At 37.3% G+C, this 21,176-nt stretch overlaps 1 protein-coding gene across 3 annotated transcripts in view; it reads right to left on the bottom strand.

Moving 5' to 3' along the window:
• XRCC4 (X-ray repair cross complementing 4) overlaps window positions 1-21,176 on the bottom strand; it is a 138,421-nt gene that overhangs the window by 71,221 nt on the left and 46,024 nt on the right. For all 3 annotated transcript variants that reach the window (XM_048503764.1, XM_048503765.1, XM_048503763.1), the window contains 3 exons: window positions 20,444-20,610; window positions 14,430-14,582; window positions 13,004-13,101 (listed from right to left, as the gene is read on the bottom strand). In XM_048503764.1, coding sequence (XP_048359721.1) covers window positions 13,004-13,101; window positions 14,430-14,582; window positions 20,444-20,610 — 418 coding nt within the window. The remainder of the gene's footprint in view (window positions 1-13,003; window positions 13,102-14,429; window positions 14,583-20,443; window positions 20,611-21,176) is intronic.

Below are 21,176 nucleotides of genomic sequence, written 5' to 3'. Positions count from 1 at the left end.
ATTGCTCTTTTCACCTCCGGGGGGGCTCAAAGAAGACGTCTGTTAGGAGAGCATCCATTGTATTTCTAGGAAGCAGAAAGAAAGAAGTGTTCTGCCATTTGATGCTGATGAGTGAGAAGGCTGTAGAAGAGGAGTTCAGGGAGTAGAGGGTTGAGATGGCTGGGAGCTGAACTGTACCGCCTCTGCAGAACATTCCTGGAGGCTCATCCCGCCACTGCAGAGCATGGCACCAAGCACAGGGGTGATCCCGAGGAAGTCCGAGAGCAATAACCTTGTCTCCAATAACAGTAATCAATGTGAGGAGGCCATATTCAAGGCAACCCGACAAGTATTTTTTAGTCCAAGGTGATAATAATTTGGGTTTTGTAATATTTTTTTTTGTTATGTATTTGGCTGTAGCGGTCCTGGTTAAATGTAGAGGGTTGTTAGAGGAATACTTTTTTTCACGAAAGCCTGTCCTATTAACCCGGAGTGACATTCAGCATACCTTTTCACAGCCTCTCTATGAAAATCCTGAGAGTTGTTTTAGCATATTTTGCAGCAGCTTCCCTTACTTGTCTTTTTTTTAATGTGAATCTGTAAAATGCTTTCTCACGATTTAATCCCTTTTCCTCCCGGTTTCAACAAAAGGAGACAGGTTTGCTTATGAGTTGAGGAGAGTCCCAGTGGTAGAATCCAGTTGGGCCACCATTGGTTTAATTGTGCTTGTTGTTTGGTAGGCATTATCAGAACTTGTCAATTCGACAAATGAAAGTAGAGTGTCAAAGTGCCCTTCATTAAAGACTCCTGTGAAACTAATCATTTTTACTCCCTGTACTGCATCTTCAAACTTGGCAAGCAGGCTTTTAACTGTCACCTTTAGAATATTCATGCAGATGGCCAGAGTTCAACAGTAAATGTGCAATAACTTGAGTAAAACTGAATATTTTGAAAAATCCTTTCTTAGTGAGCCCCTAAACCACATAACGAACCAGTGTGCCAAATTTCAACATTGTAGGTTCAGTGGTTTTTGAGTTCTTTGCATGAGTCAGTCAGTGGTATTTCGCGTTTATATATATAGATATAAAGATTAAGGATTCTTGTGATATGTATTACAACCTTTTGCTATACTTTTTTGTTTTTGTTTTAAACATACTAACAAAGACAACATGAACAGTTTACAAACTGAATATACTTTTTTATCTGACTGACTAGCGTAAAACTTTTGTTTAACTCTTTGGAGCTCTTATTCATAAAAGTCCTTTAACTTCCCTGAAGAAAAAACCCAGAATTTTAACCAAGAATATTAATTTAAACCATGATATAAACTGTCATCTTCTTAAAATGAAACATTTAAGATAAAAAATTAAACCTCTAAAATATGGGCACATCAAAAAGATCTGATAATGGGAGCTTATAAAAAAGGGAATTTTTTTACTATGAATGTAACAACCTGTTTCACAATACAACAATGAAAGCCTTATAATATGCTTTAAAAGCTCTCTGACATGGATCACAGGTAAAAGCTCCATTACAAAACTGGTGAAAGCTGAGGAATTATAATTTTGTTATCTGAAACTCCTTGACCACAAGGTGATTTTTCAAATTATTTCATTTAAAATGCTTAGCAGCACTAACAGTCACTAACTATATCATTAGGCTAAATATTTCTTGCTTTGTTTTCTGTCAAAAATATACAAATAAATAATGCAGTATAAGTTAATGAAACCAAAACAATATTTAGCAAAAAATAAATATAAATATACTGCAGGTACAATCTGATGCTATGTAAAATTTAATACTGTAAGAAGGTGCAACCCAAGAGATGCCCTGAGCAGGGAATACAGTACTAGAAAACTAGAACCTAGAGTAACCATAAGCAGCTACAGTGTAGCAACCATATACAGTGAAACAAATTGTAATCCAACCAGTACAGTAAAGGAAAATCAAATGAGATATTCAAGTAGAAACTTAAATAAATACAAAAGAACAGGCTTTCTGAATTAGTAATTCCTGTTTTGTAAGGGAATAAAAACACTTTTCTTCTTCAGCAAAAGACAGTGTATTTATAATGTCCTCTTAAGGAACTGTGTAGCGTTTTTGCTTGCAACTGCTGTCTCCGCGTATTGTGTTATCCAAAAAGATGCTCCACAGGGGGTTGGATTTGCATTCTAAAATATATGAAGAACCATCTCTATATCAAAAGGATTTCTTCACATAAGTAGAACAATTACTGTTGGCCCTAACTGCTCTATTCCATGTCGTGATTAATATATTTTTGACAACTCCTCTTAAAATATTAACTATCTTTTGACCCTCCATGATGAAATCCTGATAATTCACTGTGTTCCTCCTAACCCTCAATAATTGTCCATATGGTAAACTTCTTTTTAATGTGAATGGATGATAAGATCTGAAATTAAGAGCGTTGTTCCTATCTGATGGTTTTGCAAAGGGTCAAATAGCCAACCTTTGATCAGAAGAAATACGTACTATAGTGTCAGGTCATTGATTTCTTTAGCATTTAGACTGCCTGTGAATTTAATAGTATGGTGTAATTAGTTGAGCCATTCTACAAATGATGATACAAACTATTCACCATCAAATAAGATGAACAGAACGTCTTAGGATATTGTAAACTTGGAGACAGGTGAGAGATTTCAGCTGGAGTCAGGTGCAGTTGTGCTGGGAATTTGAAGTAAACTATCAGTTTTCAGGAATCTATTTTCCACAGTCTGTTTGTAGATTTGTAAATATGCAAATATATGTTAAAAATATTCCAGTATGCGGTGTAGTGATTACAGTGTCCAATTAGGATCTGGGAAACCCAGGTTTGAATGACTACTCTGCCCCATGGAAGCTTGCTGGGTGACCTTGGGTCAATCACACACTCTCAGATTACCCTACCTCACAAGTTTGTTGTGAGGAGAAAATGAGTAAGGGAAGAATACTGTAAGCAACTTTTAAGTCCCCAACTTAGAATAACTAACAAGGTATAAATGAAGTAAATAAATAAACCAAAAAAAGAAAACTGCCCTCAGAGATTTCCTCTCCCTGCTTAGAAAAGTAGGCCTCTGTGGAAACTGAAAAAAACCTAACTCCCCACTACAAACCACATTTAAGTTACATGCCCAATTTTTTTTCAGTTCTTTTAACAATTAATATAACCAAAGCATTCTGACTCCAATTCGGAACATCAGCTGCCATGTTGTTGCACAATGAATACACAGAAATTAGCAGGAAGGGACTACTGATATTTAGTTTGAACATACCTAAGGGGAAGAGAACTTTAAAAGCACAGTCCCAAGTACACTGTCTCTTGCTCTACCTGCAGAGCCACATAGTTATCTGTGGATACCAGAGGGGATATTTATTTCTCTTAAGCAGTATCACACTTCTCTTGATAGAGGTAATCAGGATGCAGAAATATGGCAACCCTGTCCAGTTTTGCTTATAACTAAAAAAAGTTTACTGTTTACAGACAACACAAGTTTAATTTTATTATTATCTACAAGATTAAGACTTTACAATTTACACCTAACCATTTGCAATCCCTTATTTTATTTAATGTCTACATTTTCCAAGATGTTCTCTCTCTGCATATTCTCACTTCAATTACTAACATGCAGGCAGTAATTTCCATTCACTCTTAAATCTTTTGCCTGTGCCTCCAAAGGAAAGTCACACTGCTACAGGCAAATCTCTGTTTTCCCAGACGTCTTATTGGATATAATAAATCTTTTCAAGCCTGAGGGGAAAAAAAATCCAACTGAGCAATCTGACTACAAGGTCAAAGAACAACCTTTAGAGGCCATGCCCTGATGCTGAGGATTGCTAGTCAAGGAGCTGATGTTTGCTTTGCTACTAGTTTACATGGCTGCATATTTAGTCTCATTTAAAGTCTCTTATTTCAATCTTGCCGAGAAAGAAAATAACCACATCCCAGTGATTTACTCTTCCAGTGGCTCTTTAGTACCAGAACACCTGTTATTTTCACCAAACCTGTTTTTATTCATAACAGAGCAATGTTGATTTTGCTACTCAAGGATATCAAAGGACAATAAAATAAACACCACTTTAACAGGAACCATGTTTCAATTCTCTTATATAATGTAAATTGCATACATTTTTGCAAAAGCAATTATATGGTGTTTTCTCTAAGAACTGAATTTGAATTTTTTTTTAGATTCAGATGCACAATTTATTGGGATATGCTCTCACAACTTCAGTTGGGTTTTTGTAGGGGCTTTTTAAATTAGTGCAAACTTAAACATGGTAGTATGAAGAGAGAGGCTCTGAATATCAACGGTGCAATAAATTTCCATGTAAAAGTGCTCTTGGAAGCCGTTTAAACCAAAACCACATGGATATCGGCTACTGTGACAAACTTTAGGTTTCTCAGTGTGATTGACCTTAATGGCTAAAATTGTATTTAGCTGCCAATATCTAGTGGAACTTACCCTAGCTGTGATGTCACAATGTTTCTCCCAGTCTTTGCTGTATATCACTGGTTGATGTGGGCAGGGAAGATGAGAATATGTAAATCATTATGACAGGAGGCAAATTCTACTAGATGTTACAAAGGAGAACAAGAGAACTGGATATACAGTTGCTCTTTTCGATGGCAGCTGCAACTTTAGTGCTGTGTGCAATTCCACCTAAACTGGCATAAATTACTCTTTTTTTCCAATTGAAGATTAAGAGATGGATTTTATAGCCCATTTTTCTCTATCTTTAAAGAGAAAGTGACTTACAATCACCTTCCCTTTCTCTCCCCACAACAGGCTTGTTGTAAAGACTGAGAGAGAGCCCAAGGTCACCCTGCAGGCTTCTTGTGGAGGAGTGGGGAAAACAAAAAGGGTTCACCAGACCAGAGTCTGCTGCTCTTGTGGATTGGAAGAGGGGGGATCAAACCTGGTTCTCCAAATTAGAGTCCGCCACTTGTAATTACTACACCATGCTGGTGGCAAGATGCTACCACACATACTTGAGAAGCTACAATACAACTAAAAATCAGAAAATCGTAATAGCAATTTTTCAATGGAACCCAGCAGGGGTGCTTTTATTTTTCCGTAAAATTGATTGTTCCAGCTAAAATTGTCCATGAATAAGCAGCTTTAAAAAAAATACACTGAGAGGCTAGTTTTGTCAAACGCAACTGCTTACACAGAATACATTTATATAATGATGTACCCAGCAAACCAGGTCCTCCAGGCTGTTGAAAATTAAAAGTAATCTTTGAATAGGCAATTAAAAGTAATCTTTGAATAGTTATTAAGCCAAGTAACAAATGGATCGGTTTTTATTTGTGTGATTTGTACCAAACCCTTAAACATTATGAGGAAGAATGGGGGGGGGGGGACCCAAGTAGGATGAACGACTCTTCACAAATCTGAGATCTGAGGATTATTTGGCCAAAAGACCTCTGTCCCAGCCTAGTCTGAATTGTAAGAGAAGCAAACAAAACAAAACTGTTTCCCAGAGCTGCTGTGCTTTGCCAAAGAAAGCACAACCAGGTAAGAGGTATAAACAGTCGAGACCTGTACACATTACACTCTAATTTGTTTTGAGCATTTGAGAAACTAAAATGATTTACAAAGACCCTTCCAATCCAAGCTTGTGCCTGTTTCAAATATACTTGTCAGAACACTGCCATTGCCATGTTATTTATAAGTTTAAAAAGTAATGCTAGAGCCATTTCCTAAGTAAAGTGCTGCAAAGTCTTTGGTCCATTATGCATGGAGCACTTTCCTCTGGCCTCTTCACTTCACAGTGGGGTTGTGATGGGGTTGCTCATGTTTCTCTGCTTACACACGAGAAGGCGTCCCACTGCCAGCTGCACGGCTTGCTTGCCCCATTTTCAGATCGCTCCCAGTCATTGCATTGCTGGCTTTATTTTGAAAGCCCTTTAAATGTTTATATAATTATTTATGTGTGACATCAGTATTTCTGTGATAGAGATATTGTGTTTTTCGCAAAAAACGATAGAAAGACAAGAAGTTGAGAACAGAATAACATGCATGTGTTCTCCTTCTGTGTCCAAGGAAAGAGTGTTTTAAAACTATTTCGAACCACTTTGAAAGGACGCACAAACAAAAGAAACAGATTCAGCTTCATCTAAGGGAGGAGGTGGACTTGCTTTGGGGGAGCACTGACAGGTTGAATATGTGCCCTGATGGGATCCTTTCTGCCACTCTTTCCAGTGAGAAAGTTGGCTACCAGGCGTGCTCTACTAATACCAAAATACAGCGGCTCTGATTGGCTCTTCCCTTGCTGTTTCCACCGCTGCCTCCCCCTTCCTCTTTCTCTCTCTCTGACAGTTCTCTTCGTGTCCCTCCCTCACAGAACAGGGAGCATGGAATTTGGGGGGGGGGGGGAGAGAGACTGGAAGGAGCAGAAACCCTGAACCTAGGGGAAACATCAGGGTTTGCCATCTCTAAGGAACCACAGGGCTTCCAAGATATGTGCTGCTGTAAGTGTGACCACAATGAAAACTCTGCTGTGAAGGAAATGTACCCTTGCCACGCAGCAGACCACCAGTGTATAATCAGACTTTGTTTATTTTCCTGGAAAAAAAACTGCTATGTTCTTGCTAATTTAATTTTCTGTGAGCTTTTTTTATTAGTGACAGCCACAGCAGTGTCAATGCATGAGCATTTAGTGGCAATAAAATCTCTCTCTTTGACAGATAAGGAAGCACTTTAGATTTGGTCTGAATAAAGGATTATTGTGTGTATCACTGTTTTTTTAAATATGAAACTACTTCTGGGATTGGAGGTATCCTGGTGAAACCAAATGTATCATATAATAATTGTTCGCTATAAACACGCAGAAAAATTGTCAAAGATCAACTCTAGAGGTACATCTGTGTACCTTAAAGTCTGCATTTTGTAAACTGCTTTGGGTACCCATAGATGAGAACAATGGCATAAAAATATACTAAATAAAATATTAAAAACACATTTGCACCAGTCAGTCCCACAACTTTACTAGCCTATAAACACATTACTCAATGTGGATAAGCAGATAAGTAGCTAACCTCATGTATTTACATCATTTATAGCCCAAGGTGGACTGTAAAGTATATTTTTAATCACTCAGACAGCATAAATCACCCAGTAACAAACACAGAAGGATAAATTTTAGGAGTATGCCACTGGATAGTCAACCCAATAAAATGCCTAGTCCATGGAGTTTCTGCCCTTTAAACTTTAAAGAGGCCAGGTCTGTTGCCCATAGAAAAATTATAGACATTTAACATTTAAAAGCAGAAGTACCACAGACCAGATGTGGGCACTGAAAATAATGGGGGGGGAGGGAGGGAGGCCTGGTCTTCCTATAGAAAACCACAGTCCTTTAAGGGCAAAAACGCTATGGACCAGCAGGGAGGGGGGTGTTGCTTCTTCTCCCTCCTTTCCTGCTCATGTTAAGGAACAGTGCAAACAGAAAACGGTCTAAGGCAGGAAAAAATGATGGCTAGCACAGTTTTCTTTCCAATTATTATAATCAGAATAGTTAAAAAAGGAATTTCTTTTTTCTTCAGATACCTACTGAAAGAACACATTTCCTGTATGAAGTACTGCTGCATACTGCTGATCCCTATGGGAAGTAGTGAATGAACTTCACTGCATTTATTCCATTGTTCTGTAAAGTGTGTGTAAAGTGCCAGTGTGTGTAAAGTGTGGGTGTGTGTAAAGTGCCAGTGTTTGTGGGTGTGTGTAAAGTGCCATCTCATCACAGTCAACTTGAGACAACCCCACAGGGTTTCAAAGGCAAGGGATGTTCAGCGGTGGTTTGCCAATGCTTGCCTCTGTGCAGCCACCCTGGACTTTCTTGGTAGTTTCCCATCCAAGTACTAACCATGGCTGAACCTGCCTTAGCTTCCAAGATCTGTTGCGATTGGACTAACCAGGGCCATTCCACTGGTACTTCTGAAAATTATCACATCTACATGAAATAGATGAACAATCAACCCCATCTTAATTAGTTTGTTTCCTATACAGCTTTCCTCATTAATGTTATCCAAGTTAACTAGATTTCAGTGCTTCTGAACTTGGACCAGAAGTTACTTATTCCTGATTCAAACTCCTGCAACAGCGACTGTGATGCAGTGGCTCGAGTATTAGCCAAGGATCTGAGAGACCCAGGTTCAAATCCCTAGTCCTCCATGGATACTCACTTGATGATCAGGGGTCAGCCAGTAGCCAGTCTCTTTCACCATAGCCTACCTAAGAGAATTGTTATGATGACAGAATGGAGAAGAGGAAAATGATATTGAAAGCTACTCTAGGTTCCCACTGGGACGCAAAGTAGGGTGAAAATATTCAAATAGATTTTTTAAGTAGTTCAGGGAAGTTAATATCTTCCCTTATTCATAGGAGTTTGGAACCAATCTACTGACCATAATCCAGAATTAAAATGATATATTTTTGTACATCACTCAGTCTCACTGAAGTAAAATAATTGAACCCTAATGTGAAAAGTTCCCTAAGTATAATTCTAATTGATAGAAGTTTTTCAATTGTGAAACAGAACAGTGCTCCTAAAGCATAAGCATTTTATTGTCATTGTGCATGCACAACGAAATTTACAGCAGCATTCCTCGATGCACACAATTTCAGACTCATACCCCATTCTCACTTTCCCCTTCCTCCACCCATCCCTACACAGCCCCAAACACATCAACACGAAGCCATGGAGTTCAGCATAGCCACAGCTCTAAAGTAGAAGCTGTCTCTAAGCCTCTTTGTCCCAGTTTTTATAGACCTGTATAGAACTGTATATGAATTGCATGTTTTTATTTCTATATTTCCCATCATTGTTTATGAAGGTGAATATAGCTCTCATCGTGTTCATTTCGCTATGCCAGAAAACTCAATTTATACAGTAAATCCCAAAGGCTGTTACTAAAAGAACTTATATTGACAAGTTCAATTTAGAAAAAAATATTTTGATGTGGTAACGTTCCAGAAGAGTAAGCTGTCTTTCAAATGTCAGCTACAAAGCAACATCCATCTGTAGAAAGGTTTTGAAATTAGCAGATTTGCTCTTCCCTACTTCTACCCATCATGTGGACCTACAGATAATGAACAGTCTATGCCACATTTGCCATCAGGAACAAAATTTGCCACAACTAAGGGATAACTGAAATTCATTTACCACTTACTTTACGATAAGGAATACATCGAAATATTCTGCTACTCTGGAACATAATCATACTTTCTTAATAACAAAATGGATAAAAATATTATTCATATATCAACCTGCCTGTTCTTATAATCTTTTCTGCTATATTTTACAAATCTTTAACACCCTTCTGAATGCGTATCTGTCACGCTATGCAGATGCAGGGAGAAGTGTCCTGTGGAGAGCTTTTCATCATGAAGATGAAAGACCCCTTCTAGCCTTTCAGACTGAAACTCACTGGAATTCTGTACAAAGATAGATGCTGTCTTTTTAAAAGTCTTTATTACAGCACTGGCACAGTATTACATTTTTCTCTGATCATTTTCATCACTTAGGAATTGTGTTAATTAAAAGCTGCCTTTTTTTTCCCCAAAAAAACTGAATTTCATTTTCTTCTGTATTTCTCACACTGGTATGGCTATGCTTTCTCTAAAAGGAGACGAGTTTCAACAGAGACTTTAGAAAATAATGTTTTAAATCACTAGAAATGATCAAGAGAAGGACTGCAACATGTATGTGTCAGGATACCTTTAAAAGAAAAAGCAAATATGGACCAGTTCTCACACTGACAGCATCCCAAGTAGAATATATGAATGCTGGTCAAATTGTTAGTTGCACTCACTGTTTGCAGTGAAAGTAAAATAGTCACTTTCTAGAATGGGATCACAGGTATATACTACTGCTTTATCTCTGTGTAAATTGTAAGAATAGTTGACTTGTGAAGTCAGGCTACCAGCCTTCACTATCCATCTCAAAATTCTGCAGTTCATATCTAACATTTGGAAATTCAGACAGACCATATGAAGGCGTGGTGGAGTGTTCTGTCAAATGAAATCAAGGCCCTGCAGGACTTATCTCAATTCCTTCCACCAGCCCTACAGGTGAGGGCAGCAACAGCAGGTGATATGTCTGTCTTGGCTGGCTTCCCTCCTTCCCCTCCCCTCTCTTTTCCTCATTCTTTTATCAAATTAGGGGAGGTAAGTTGTTCCCATTATTTAACTTCTATCACTATCTTTACAATTTTCTTCAGATTACATATTTTATGCTATTTATTTTATATGACATTTATATGTAATTTTATTGTATATGTATGTTGTGAGAAGCTGCAAGCCTGCTTTGGTGAGAGAGTGGGGTACTAACTATAATAATAATAACAACAATAATAGAAGTCCAATGCCACCCAAACATATAACCTAACTGTTTAGAGACTAACGATATGTATTTCTTCTGTCATCCTTTGCGAGGGAAAGGTCATTTCAGATAACTGAGCATGAATGCTCACGCTGAATGCTCACTCCTCCGCAGATAATATAGAAAAACCTATTTTACCAGTATTTTTGTTTCATATGGAATTAATGATTCTTACATTTTAACTTCTCTGAATTATTTACAAAGTACAACAAAGGTATAGTTTTCTGGATTCCTGAAAGCAGCTCTCTCACATACACACAATGATTTTGCAGCATGGATTGTTGCCCTACCCCGCTTTATTGAATAACAGATTCAATATGATTTTTCTTGTTCATGCAATATGTACTGCCAGCAGCCATGTCTATGTGTAGCAAAGTGTCCAAACCAAAAACAGGCTAAGCGTGCAAAAAGGCCTGTTAGCAAAATTAAACCACTGAAAGGGTTAATCCAGTCAGCAGAGACTGGAAGCCTCATGGACATGTCTTTGATCACCACACCCTGCCAAGGTTGCTGCAATACAAAGGATCTAGGAAACACCTTGCCACAAAGAATTGCATCTCTCTGCCTTTAGCAACCACCTCCTTTACAATTGCTCCTTCCCTTACCACTCACGCCTCAGCCAAATCTACATGACATACCTGGACAGAGAGTCCTAAAAGAAACTGCCCAAGCAGAGTTAAGGCTACCCCTGATTCAATCACAAGACAATTGGTCCTACTGTCCCGACATTTAGAAATCAATCGGTAAGCTGTTAATCAGCTCAACCCAGCGATCCCAGCATGGAAATCCAAGAACTTCAGGAATAGAGCTCCTTACTCCTGCCCCAGACTATGCCATGGGGTATAAAAGTACAGTTCACCCCAAGTTCCAAGCTCGCGCTCTCTCGTGCGCGCGTGCTCTCTCTCTCTCATATATATGTTGTGGTGACCCCCAACCCTAACATTTATCCATTTTACAGATGAAGAACACTGATGCAGAGAGTCTCAGGCAACCCCTGTGAAAGTGTCATTCAACCCTCTTTATTAGCCTGAACCTCTCTTGTGTCCAGTTGGTTTTGAGTCACGATATATCGTCCTTCTCTTTGATTCACATGCTGGCCGTCTGAATCCTTGCCTTCTTCAAGAACCTCTCATCTGAACCTAGGTAACATATAAGTCCCTGCTACTCCCCTCCTAATTTTTCATCCAAACCTATTTTTCTTCCCTGCTTTTATCTCTCAGTAACTGTGTGTAAGCTTCTCCACATCTCACTGTATGAATGTTTTTACCAAAAACCTACAAAAATATTTAAGTTCATGTTGGTCTCCTTGCATTCTCTGTAGAACATTTCAAGCCATTTTCTGGTATAGTTGTTTTAAAGATCCCCTCGCTAGCCTACCTCTCGCTGCCAAGCTGAGTTATTCCCCACCGCCATTTTAAAACGTTTTTACTGTTGAGCTAGTGTAACAGGATGAAGTGTGCCTCTGCCAGCAGAATTAGAACACAGGTTCCACACAGCAGTTAATACAGAGAACGACATATCTGAATAAAAATCTGACAATGCTTGACCCTGAGGGAACGATCCTTCCATTCAATTTTTTTCAAACTAAGCTTCAGTCAGTGAAGTCCTGTTTCCACCCATCTTTTTAAAATTACTTCATAAACGTTTGCTTGGCATTAGTTGATTAATTACTTCTTCTTTACTTGGAGAGTCCCAGCATTCCTGAATGGATCTTTTACTGGTATGGGAAAAGCTTTAATTGTATTCTGAAACTTTGCAGCAAATTAAATTGGTCATAATGTATTTTATGTTCATAATAGTGCAATTACAAAATCATGATTGTGGAAAAATAACATACTTTGTAGCCAATAGATATACAGCCCATTTTCCCTCTATCCTCTCAAGTTTGCACAGAAGGAATTAAAGTACTACCAAGAACTGGAAGCTGGTTGAAATGAACAGAGCAATTGCCTCCATTGTTTTCAAGCATCTCCAATTCCCTTTCACTTCTGGGGCCCTATCACTCCTAAATGTGTTCTCAATCAGTTCAATTTTTTGGGATGGGAGAATACTACATTATTCTTGGCTTTTTTATTTTCCTTAATCCTAATTTCATACATGTTCAATTAAGGACATAAAACCATTAATGTATTGCAAAAAAAAAAAGGTATAACTAAAGTCACAACTATTACTAGCCCACAAAGGTAAAGGATTCATTTAGGAACATTATGGAATCGTGACCATGAGTCTGGGAAAATCATAAACAATGGTAAAAAATGATTAAAAAGGTAAGAAAGTGGGAGGCAATGGAAAGAAGACTGAAAGGGACAGAAGCCAATGGATACTTCAGTTGTGATTTATCAGTCCACACATGTACTAATGGCCCGAAATTCAACTTCAAAAGGGAGAAAATTTAATCAGCTATAGAAAAAACAGAGAAAAAGGGCACAGAAAAAAGTGATATGAATCAAATGAACTGTGATTTTATCTGAAGCGACAATAACAACACTGTGAATGAATCATGGCAAGCCCTGAATAAATGGTTCGGGAGAATCAACTAGAGACTCAAGTAATAATATCTTATTTGATGACTAATATTGCTGTATGCACATGATAAGTAACAGGTGTATCTGTGAAGTTTTTGAAAAAATAAAGTGGTCTACTGTACCAGGCACTACTATAGAAGACTGGATGCAATTTTCACTTTCCTCGTCAGTGCTTCCATCATAATCTTCAACTTTTCTTTCAGATGTAGGCACAACTTCCCTAGAATAATATAAAGGCATTTTTTCACTAATTCTTTAAAAAATAATTCTCTGACATTATACTGGATAACAATTTTTCCACTCCAAAAGAATTTATAATACACACAAACAGGAATAGTTCCTGCAAACATTAGCACTTAATGATAAATGTTTCACATGCATTTCATTTAAGTAATTCCTTTAAGTTATAGACTGTCCAAGGACTACTTCAAACTGCAGTGACAGTAGGCCCTCAGATTCACAGCATAATTACCATATATACTCATGTATAAGTCGAATTTTTCAGCACATTTTTAATGCTGAAAAAGCTCCCCTCGACTTATATGCGGGTCATAAAATTTTTGTGTGTTTTTTTACTTTGCCGTTTTTATGCTAGGGGCACCAAAATTTCAGGGTACCCTCAGAAGCCTCTCCTGATGATACCAGCCAAGTTTGGTAAAGTTTGGTTCCGGGGGTCCAAAGTTATGGACCCCCAAAGGAGGTGCTCCCATTCCCCATTGTTTTCAATGGGAGCTATTAGTAGATGGGGCTACCCTTTTGAGGGTCCATAACTTTGGACCCTCTGAACCAAAGCTTTCCACCAAACCTGGCTGAGGAATCTCATCAGGAAGGGAGTCTCTTTATGATACCAGCCAGGTTTGGTGAAGTTTGGGTCAGGGGATCCAAAGTTATTGATCCCCAAAGGGGATGCCCCACCCCCATTGTTTACAATGGAAGCTAATAGTAGATTATTCATTTCTGATAATATCCCTCTTAAAATCTAAGTTGGGTTACATTTGGACAGGCCACAGCGATGATGATGAGGAGATCCAGTTTTTGAAGGATTTTGAACTCTTGTGTTTTAGCTTGGTTTGCTGGTTGCACAGCTAAAGGTTTTTTGTACTTCTTTTTGAAGTTATTGTTGATACCATATTGTTCTTGTTTCGACCCTCTTTTCCACTTCACAAAGGGAGCCAGTTTCACTGTTTTTCTTTGAAATAAATTTAACTCAAAAACATTTTAACCTTACTGATGCCCTCAATTGATGCTGCAGTATTTCCCACCCTCGACTTATACTTGGCCGAGTCAATAAGTTTTCTCCCCAGTTTTTTGTGGTAAAGATTAGTAAGTGCTCTCGACTTATATCGTCGGGAATTAGAGCTTATACACATCTAGTATGCTCTGACGGGTACTTCTGGAATATGTTTGGATAATACTCTCCACTCTTCCCATTACGTGTAAACCATTTGCAAACAGAAATTTCAGGAAGCCAATGGGGTAAGATTCTCACCAGCCATTTCTGTGACATTTCAGGCACAATGCTTTGTTCTGAGTGGAAAGTAATAGTACCTTTTTTGTGTGGCTTCCTCTATAACTTCTTCAGCTTCTTTCAAACTCTGTTGTAAGCTTCTTATCTTTGCTTTCTTTTCATTGAGGACTAAGATAAAACGCTTATAAAGCTCAGACTCTAGCTCTTCTTTGGCTTCTACACATTTCAGTAACCTTAACAATAAAGACATAATTTACACTTTAAATTTATAAGTATTATATGCTAAATACATTTATGGTCTTGGCAACTCAAAACATGCATGGCACGGCAGAAATCCAACAAGTTGGCATGAGAAATTAGTTTAATGAATTAACTGGTTTATCTATACCCAGATCTTATATAAACTCTTTGACTAGAGCCTCTTCCATCCCATGGAAAATTCAGCCAATTAGATATCTAGTGAATTGAGCTATTAGGATCCCAGCTCTACAATCACAGCAGGTTGAACATGCTAATTTATTGGCATACCCTTGGGAAGAATCTCAAGTATTAAGCAGTGTGTATTTCCTAAAATATTATTTCTGTTTATCAATATACCACTACAAATGGATGTATTCTCTTTTTATGGGAAAAAATTGATTCATACACCCTAAAGTGGCAGTGAAATACTTAGCCGTTCAACAGATAAAGAAGTTCTTGGGGTCTCCACTATAAAACTATATTACAAGGTGAACCAATTAGCAAATTTGATTGACTGGCATTTCATATAAGGAAGTACCTATTTTGGAATCCCATATAACTGTTGGTCTTGATTGAATCTGGTTTCAACAAAGTGGTCTGGAAATTATTGATCCAATATTAAAACCTGCATTGTCACTATGGTATAAGGTTGCCTTCTCATTAAGTACAGGTTTGTCAGAATTAAGTGCAGTAATACTTAATGAACAAATGTGGGATTTACCTTATCTGAATGGCTTTGTAATCGGGAGAAATAAGTTGAAATACATTAGAAGTTTGGTTGAAGATCAACATGTTCCAAGCTTGGAACAAATTGGTACTAAAATCAGGCGAAATAAGCTCCCATTATTTAAAATTTTTAGATTAGGAATATCATAAATATTCTGTTAAAAATATAATGGTCTCTGCATGAAGACAACTTTTTAATTAATAATGATGAGTAATTGTTTTTCTAATTAACACTTTGCTATAAAATCTATACCAAGTTATAAAATCTATACCAAGAAATTGAAAAGAGTAAAATGCTACTTCTAAACTAATTTCTATAAATTAAAAAAAAACTTTTTCCCCCAAAATTTTATTTTAGTGGTATTTAATTCCTCATAGATGACCTAATACATACAGAAATGTTCATGATAATTCTTAAAGAGGTAATATGTTAAATGCTGATTAGCTGATCTTCTAGAGACCCTTCCCTATATCCAGCACTACTGGCGGCATTGTATTATTCAGTTTATAACTGAGATGTTGCAGGGAAATCTTCTAGAACCAAAAGTTACTTTATTAAGTTCTCTAAAAGAGTATGCAGTCCTCTCAGATATAGATATGGTTTTGAGTTTACTCAGAGTTGCAAAGATGGTAGTGTGGCAAATTGGGGGAGGGGGACAGCAAACTCCTGTCTAGAACCAACTAGTTTAAAAAGCAGATCAGACTATAATAAAATTGGCACATTACTAGAGATATCAAAAGGATAATTTTCACAACTCAAATAAGTTTCATGAACATTGGATGTTATGTAGTACAGAAAGGCAGTTAAGGTTGGATCCAAATGCAAGGCCAAAATTTCATAAAGAATCCCTCAAAGAGAACATAAAAAAAAAGATTAACAAAAGACTTTCCATAATAATAAGGTGTGTCTTAGGCAAAGTCAAACATATTGTATTTCCTCCTGCTTTTCTACAAAATGTTTGCAATCAATTCGTGGGCACTATATTACATAGTCTTTCAATTTGCTTTTTTATAACTTACTGTAATTTGTTTTGTTTCTTTTCATGCTTATATGTTTATAGCAATTTTCATAATAAAATGAAAAACACAGTAGATGTGAAAGGCAACTACTACAATGCAAGAAAAGATAGCGTACTACATGGTCCTGGGTATGCAGTAGAATATTAATGTAACATGTTATATTCTAAAACTTTAAAATTCTTGAGTGATTTTTTTTTTAAGTGAAAAAGATTTGTGTATGTTGATGAAGCCAGACTTTCATGACAATGGGAAAGGGAAGATAATTTTATTAATTAATTTATATTTACATTATTTCTAGTCTGACTTTCTCACTGAAACTCAAGGCGGATAACACAGTGTAAGTCAATCTGATCGACCAGCTGCTCCTTCCCTGCTGTTGTACAAGCAAAGCATGCTCCAAGCCAAGTTTGTTCCACTTGTGCAAGAACAAAGGAATGTGATTTTGAATGCAAGTGAAGAATGTAGTATCAAGTTGCTAAAAAGTTCATCCATTAGGTTGCAAGAAGCTGTAAAGGTTAGTAATTTAACAAGAGGTAGGGAGGGAATTAAACAACACAGAACAGTGGACCTGGGAATTATTCCAATTTAGAGATTTCCCAACACTTTACTTCCAAAAGCTACAAATTAATAGAATCATTTAGTGCTCATCCAGATTGCTTTATAAACATATGTAATTATGTACACAGTTTCTTCTCACCTTCAAGATATTTCTTACTAGTAGAGCCAGTGCCTTCATTGGTCACCTGTCACATATTGAGTGAAGCCAAGATGTGCTATTTGAATACAAATCACAACTACATACACTGCAGTGGTGTGTGAAAATTCAACAGCAGATGCTTAGAACGAGTCTCTACTACTATTTCCTCAAATTAGTGTAAATTAACCAACCAAGATAATAAGTCCTTACTCTGTTTACTAAGATGTCTCTAGTGGTGTCTCTAGACAGCTTTCAGAGGCCAACCTCTAAGCAAAGGATTGGGAGCCAAGTTTCCTCTACAATCTGTCGATAAAATGACTGCAAACCTCCCTTAAGTGTAATAATGTAAAAACCTCTGAAACTTCTAGGCTAGCAAAGTGTTGGCCTACTGTATGACTTGTGAAAACTCAACTTTTTTTTTCAGAAGGCCCTTATGTATTTCTGCTCTTTAGAATGTAAAGCAACTCTAAATAGATCTCCGTGAACCACAGAATGAATACTGGATCTTCTCTGGGCTCAGCTCGGTAAACAGTTATGTCACAATGAGTGACATTTTAATCCAGAGAAAACCAGGAAGGCTGCACTATATTCTGCTGGCATTGCTGAAATCCAGAAGAGGGTGCTGCATAGGGATCCAGATCAGGTAGTACATTCTGTTTCATGAGCACTGTCCCATCTATCAATGGAACCTTGCTTTCCTTGCACAGCAGCCTGTTGAATTAATACAATGTATAGAAAGCTATTTGTGTGAAGATGTAAACTTGAATGCCAGCTAACCTTATTGGGTCATCTTCTCCTCACTACCCCCCAAAGAGAGGGATCCAAATGGTAGAGACCTGCTTCAGGGCTTTTTGGGTGGTTGCTCTGGTGTGTTGAACAGACTATTAGTGGATGTGGGAATTGCTCTCTGCTTGCCAGCCTTCCTCATGCAGCTTTATTTAGAAGAGCTTTAGGTGACATTTTTGTACTTGGAGGTTTTAGGCTGGCATTTATGAAGGATATACCTGGTTTTAAATCAACATTACTTACTGTATAGTTATAGCATGCATTGTTTTTATTAACCTGATTGCTTATATTACATGCATGCTGTGAACCACCACCATCAGAGCATCTTAGTGGGAAAAAGTGAATCGAAATATTTTAAATAAATAATCTATAAATATTAACTTTAAAATTAAGTCTCTTCAAAGATGATAAAACCTCAACATGTCCAGCTTATGTTTTAGAACAGAATGGACAGAAATTGTTTAAATCCTAGCACATTCAACAGTATTAACAAAATATAGATTGTACAGCTTTACATAGTAATGTTCATTAAAAATAATCTTATGAACTATGATGGTCTGCTCGGATGTTTTATGAATATGTTGAATAGATGATAAATAATTCATCTAATTTAAATGCAAATTATTGAGCATCATTACCATACAGATCAGTTCTTAAAAGAAAGATCATATGTACTAATCAACTACCAAGAGTATTACCATATCTAAATCCAATTTTAACTGTTTAGTGGGGAGGGGAATGCACAAAAATAGTGAAATAGAAAGACTAACATAAAATAAATACTTTATACAGTTCATTCGGAAAGAAAATTAAAACAAATGTTTCAGAATATTTGTTGATTCTGGGAACTTTTCTACTTTGGCAGAATGGTTAAAAATTCTGCGTTTCTTATATACAAACTATAGCAAAAAAATTATCTCTATGAAAATATATTTTTTAATATTTGAGATGCAGCCATTTGGATGGTACAGCACAATCACAGATATAGTTTGATGATGGTTTTGGATGGTTTTATGTTTAATAGAATACAGTCAAGTCAGCAATACTCATTAAATGTATAGCAATGGCATCCAGAAGGTAATTTTCCTTTCTGAAAAAGAGATTGCATTCTTAGAAATGACAAAAAGATGCTGCATTTTGTATAAAGATAGTTGTAAAATGTGAAAATTTTAAAATGTGCTTTCTTTCTTTTGTCCATTGTCATATTGGGTTTTGTATTGCTCCCCTCTTTTTTTTTCCATAAATGATGGCGCTGAATCTGGATTGTCTGCTATGCCAGTATCTGGCAATCATTTTCGAGTAATTTATTCAACTGACACAACACCCAAGTTGCATTTTTATGTGCAATTTATAGTTCAAGTGATCTGTCATTACTGACAGCTCTATTAAAGTAAATGTTGGCAAATATCAAACCACATGGAGTGGGAATTTAGTTCTAATCTACACATACATATATACATATATATATAAACTGTAAAAACCAAGAACTGGACAGTGGTGAGATGCCAGGACTCACAGACTATATTCACTCCACAAAACTAGAGGTATGCTCATCTGAGAAGCTTGTATATAAGAAATTCATCACAACGTATATCAGTTTTCAATATATGTTGTCCAAGGGCTGTGTTTGCCAATCCTGCACTTACTGATATTGTGAAAGATAGGGAAAGTGGATCCAGCAGCGGGCTCCAGAAATTTCTGGTCATAGCCAGAGAGAAAAAGAGATGGGTGTGAGAAGTTGATTGGCCCAGATGGAGACTCTTGTAATGATTATTCTTCCTTTCAAGGGGAGGTCCCTATTGGGCTAACTCATACACTACACCTCCAAGAAAAGATTTAAATACTGGCCAGGGAGGAGGTGGGTTTGCTCATTTTAAATAAGCCTAAGCCAAGAAGGAGAAGACCAAGGGTGCTGGAATCCCCTCCCAACTTCTACACTGTCTGGTGTCAGATGAAATGAGGTGCAAGAGGGATGCTGATCCAGATTCAAATCCCTAAGTGTCTGAACCTCGCACAAATTCCAAATAAATATAGGTTATATTCAGACACCATGAAAAACCTTTGGTTGTTTATGACAGGCACAGAACCAGTTTTTGTCTTGTTCTCAGACTCTTCCCCTCATCCACAATAGAACTTATGGAAAGTTTCCTGGTTTCAGGAGACTTGAATCAAATGCCAATTTGCCATGTCTCAATGAAAACGTCTGATCAAATTGGAATTTGATCTCACAAAACTGTACTTTAATCCTAGTTTGAAGTTTGCTAGGAAGGAACAATTGCCAATTTAATTAGAATCTGCACTTGGCTCCCATTTGATTTTGGTTGAAAGCTTTCAAAACCATGAAGGTTGTAATCACACTGTGCAGGAGGGTAGGAAGGAAAGGATGAGTGACCACATCAATGAGCAGGTTTATCCACCACAAACCATCAGAGATGTTTCTGCATTCAACCACAGGTTATTTGTAGAAAGAGATTTATGTTCAGATTCATGTGCTTATTTCAATATTTGCATAACTAGAAAGAAATCTTGTACTTCTAAGTATGCTAGGTAAGTAGAATGCAAGAATCAACATAGGAAGAAAAGACCCAAACAAGAATATCCCATAAATATTATTCTTCAACTTACTGCCCCTGCAGATCATCCACATCACTTAAAAGTCTTTCATTCTCTTTTCGTAAGTGTTCGTTTTTGGTCTGCAGCTCCACTACGCTGTCTAGGCAATAGCTAATAATCTCTCTAATTATTTCAGCTGGGCTTGAGACTTTTTGTAGATCCAACGATCCAAGTCGAAACTAGGACAAAAGGGAAAACTGAGTTAACTGTGCTAGAAAAGATCTGGAACTCCACTGTCAATCAAGCACACAATTTACACTAATTGAACCATTTCCCATTAAGAATGGCAGCAGCACCAAGGAAGCTTTGTACAGAAAGTCCCATATAATCGTGCTTGTTGTCCCTCACTATAGATATGAACTGTATCTTTACTGCAAGTTTAATGGTCTACATCAGTGGTTCTCAACCTTCCTAATGCCGCGACCCTTTAATACAGTTCCTCGTGTTGTGGTGACCCCCAACCCTAACATTTATCTATTATACAGATGGAGAACACTGATGCAGAGAGTCTTAGGCGACCCCTGTGAAAGGGTTGTTCGACCCCCAAAAAGGTCCCGACCCACAGGTTGAGAACCACTGGTCTACCTAGTGTACTACAATGGCCTTGATTATTGGCAACCCCAATGTCATCACAATCATAAAGCTTTTGCGGAGTAAAATTTTATTCATAAATTAAAAAAATTATTATGATGCAAGAATTACAGTACATGAACTTCATGTTCTGTTGAGGCTACAATTATGAGAT

This window comes from Sphaerodactylus townsendi, linkage group LG07 (assembly GCF_021028975.2).
Source record: "Sphaerodactylus townsendi isolate TG3544 linkage group LG07, MPM_Stown_v2.3, whole genome shotgun sequence".
NCBI classification, from domain to species: Eukaryota; Metazoa; Chordata; class Lepidosauria; order Squamata; family Sphaerodactylidae; genus Sphaerodactylus; species Sphaerodactylus townsendi.
This window is presented reverse-complemented; position numbering and strand designations above follow the sequence as displayed.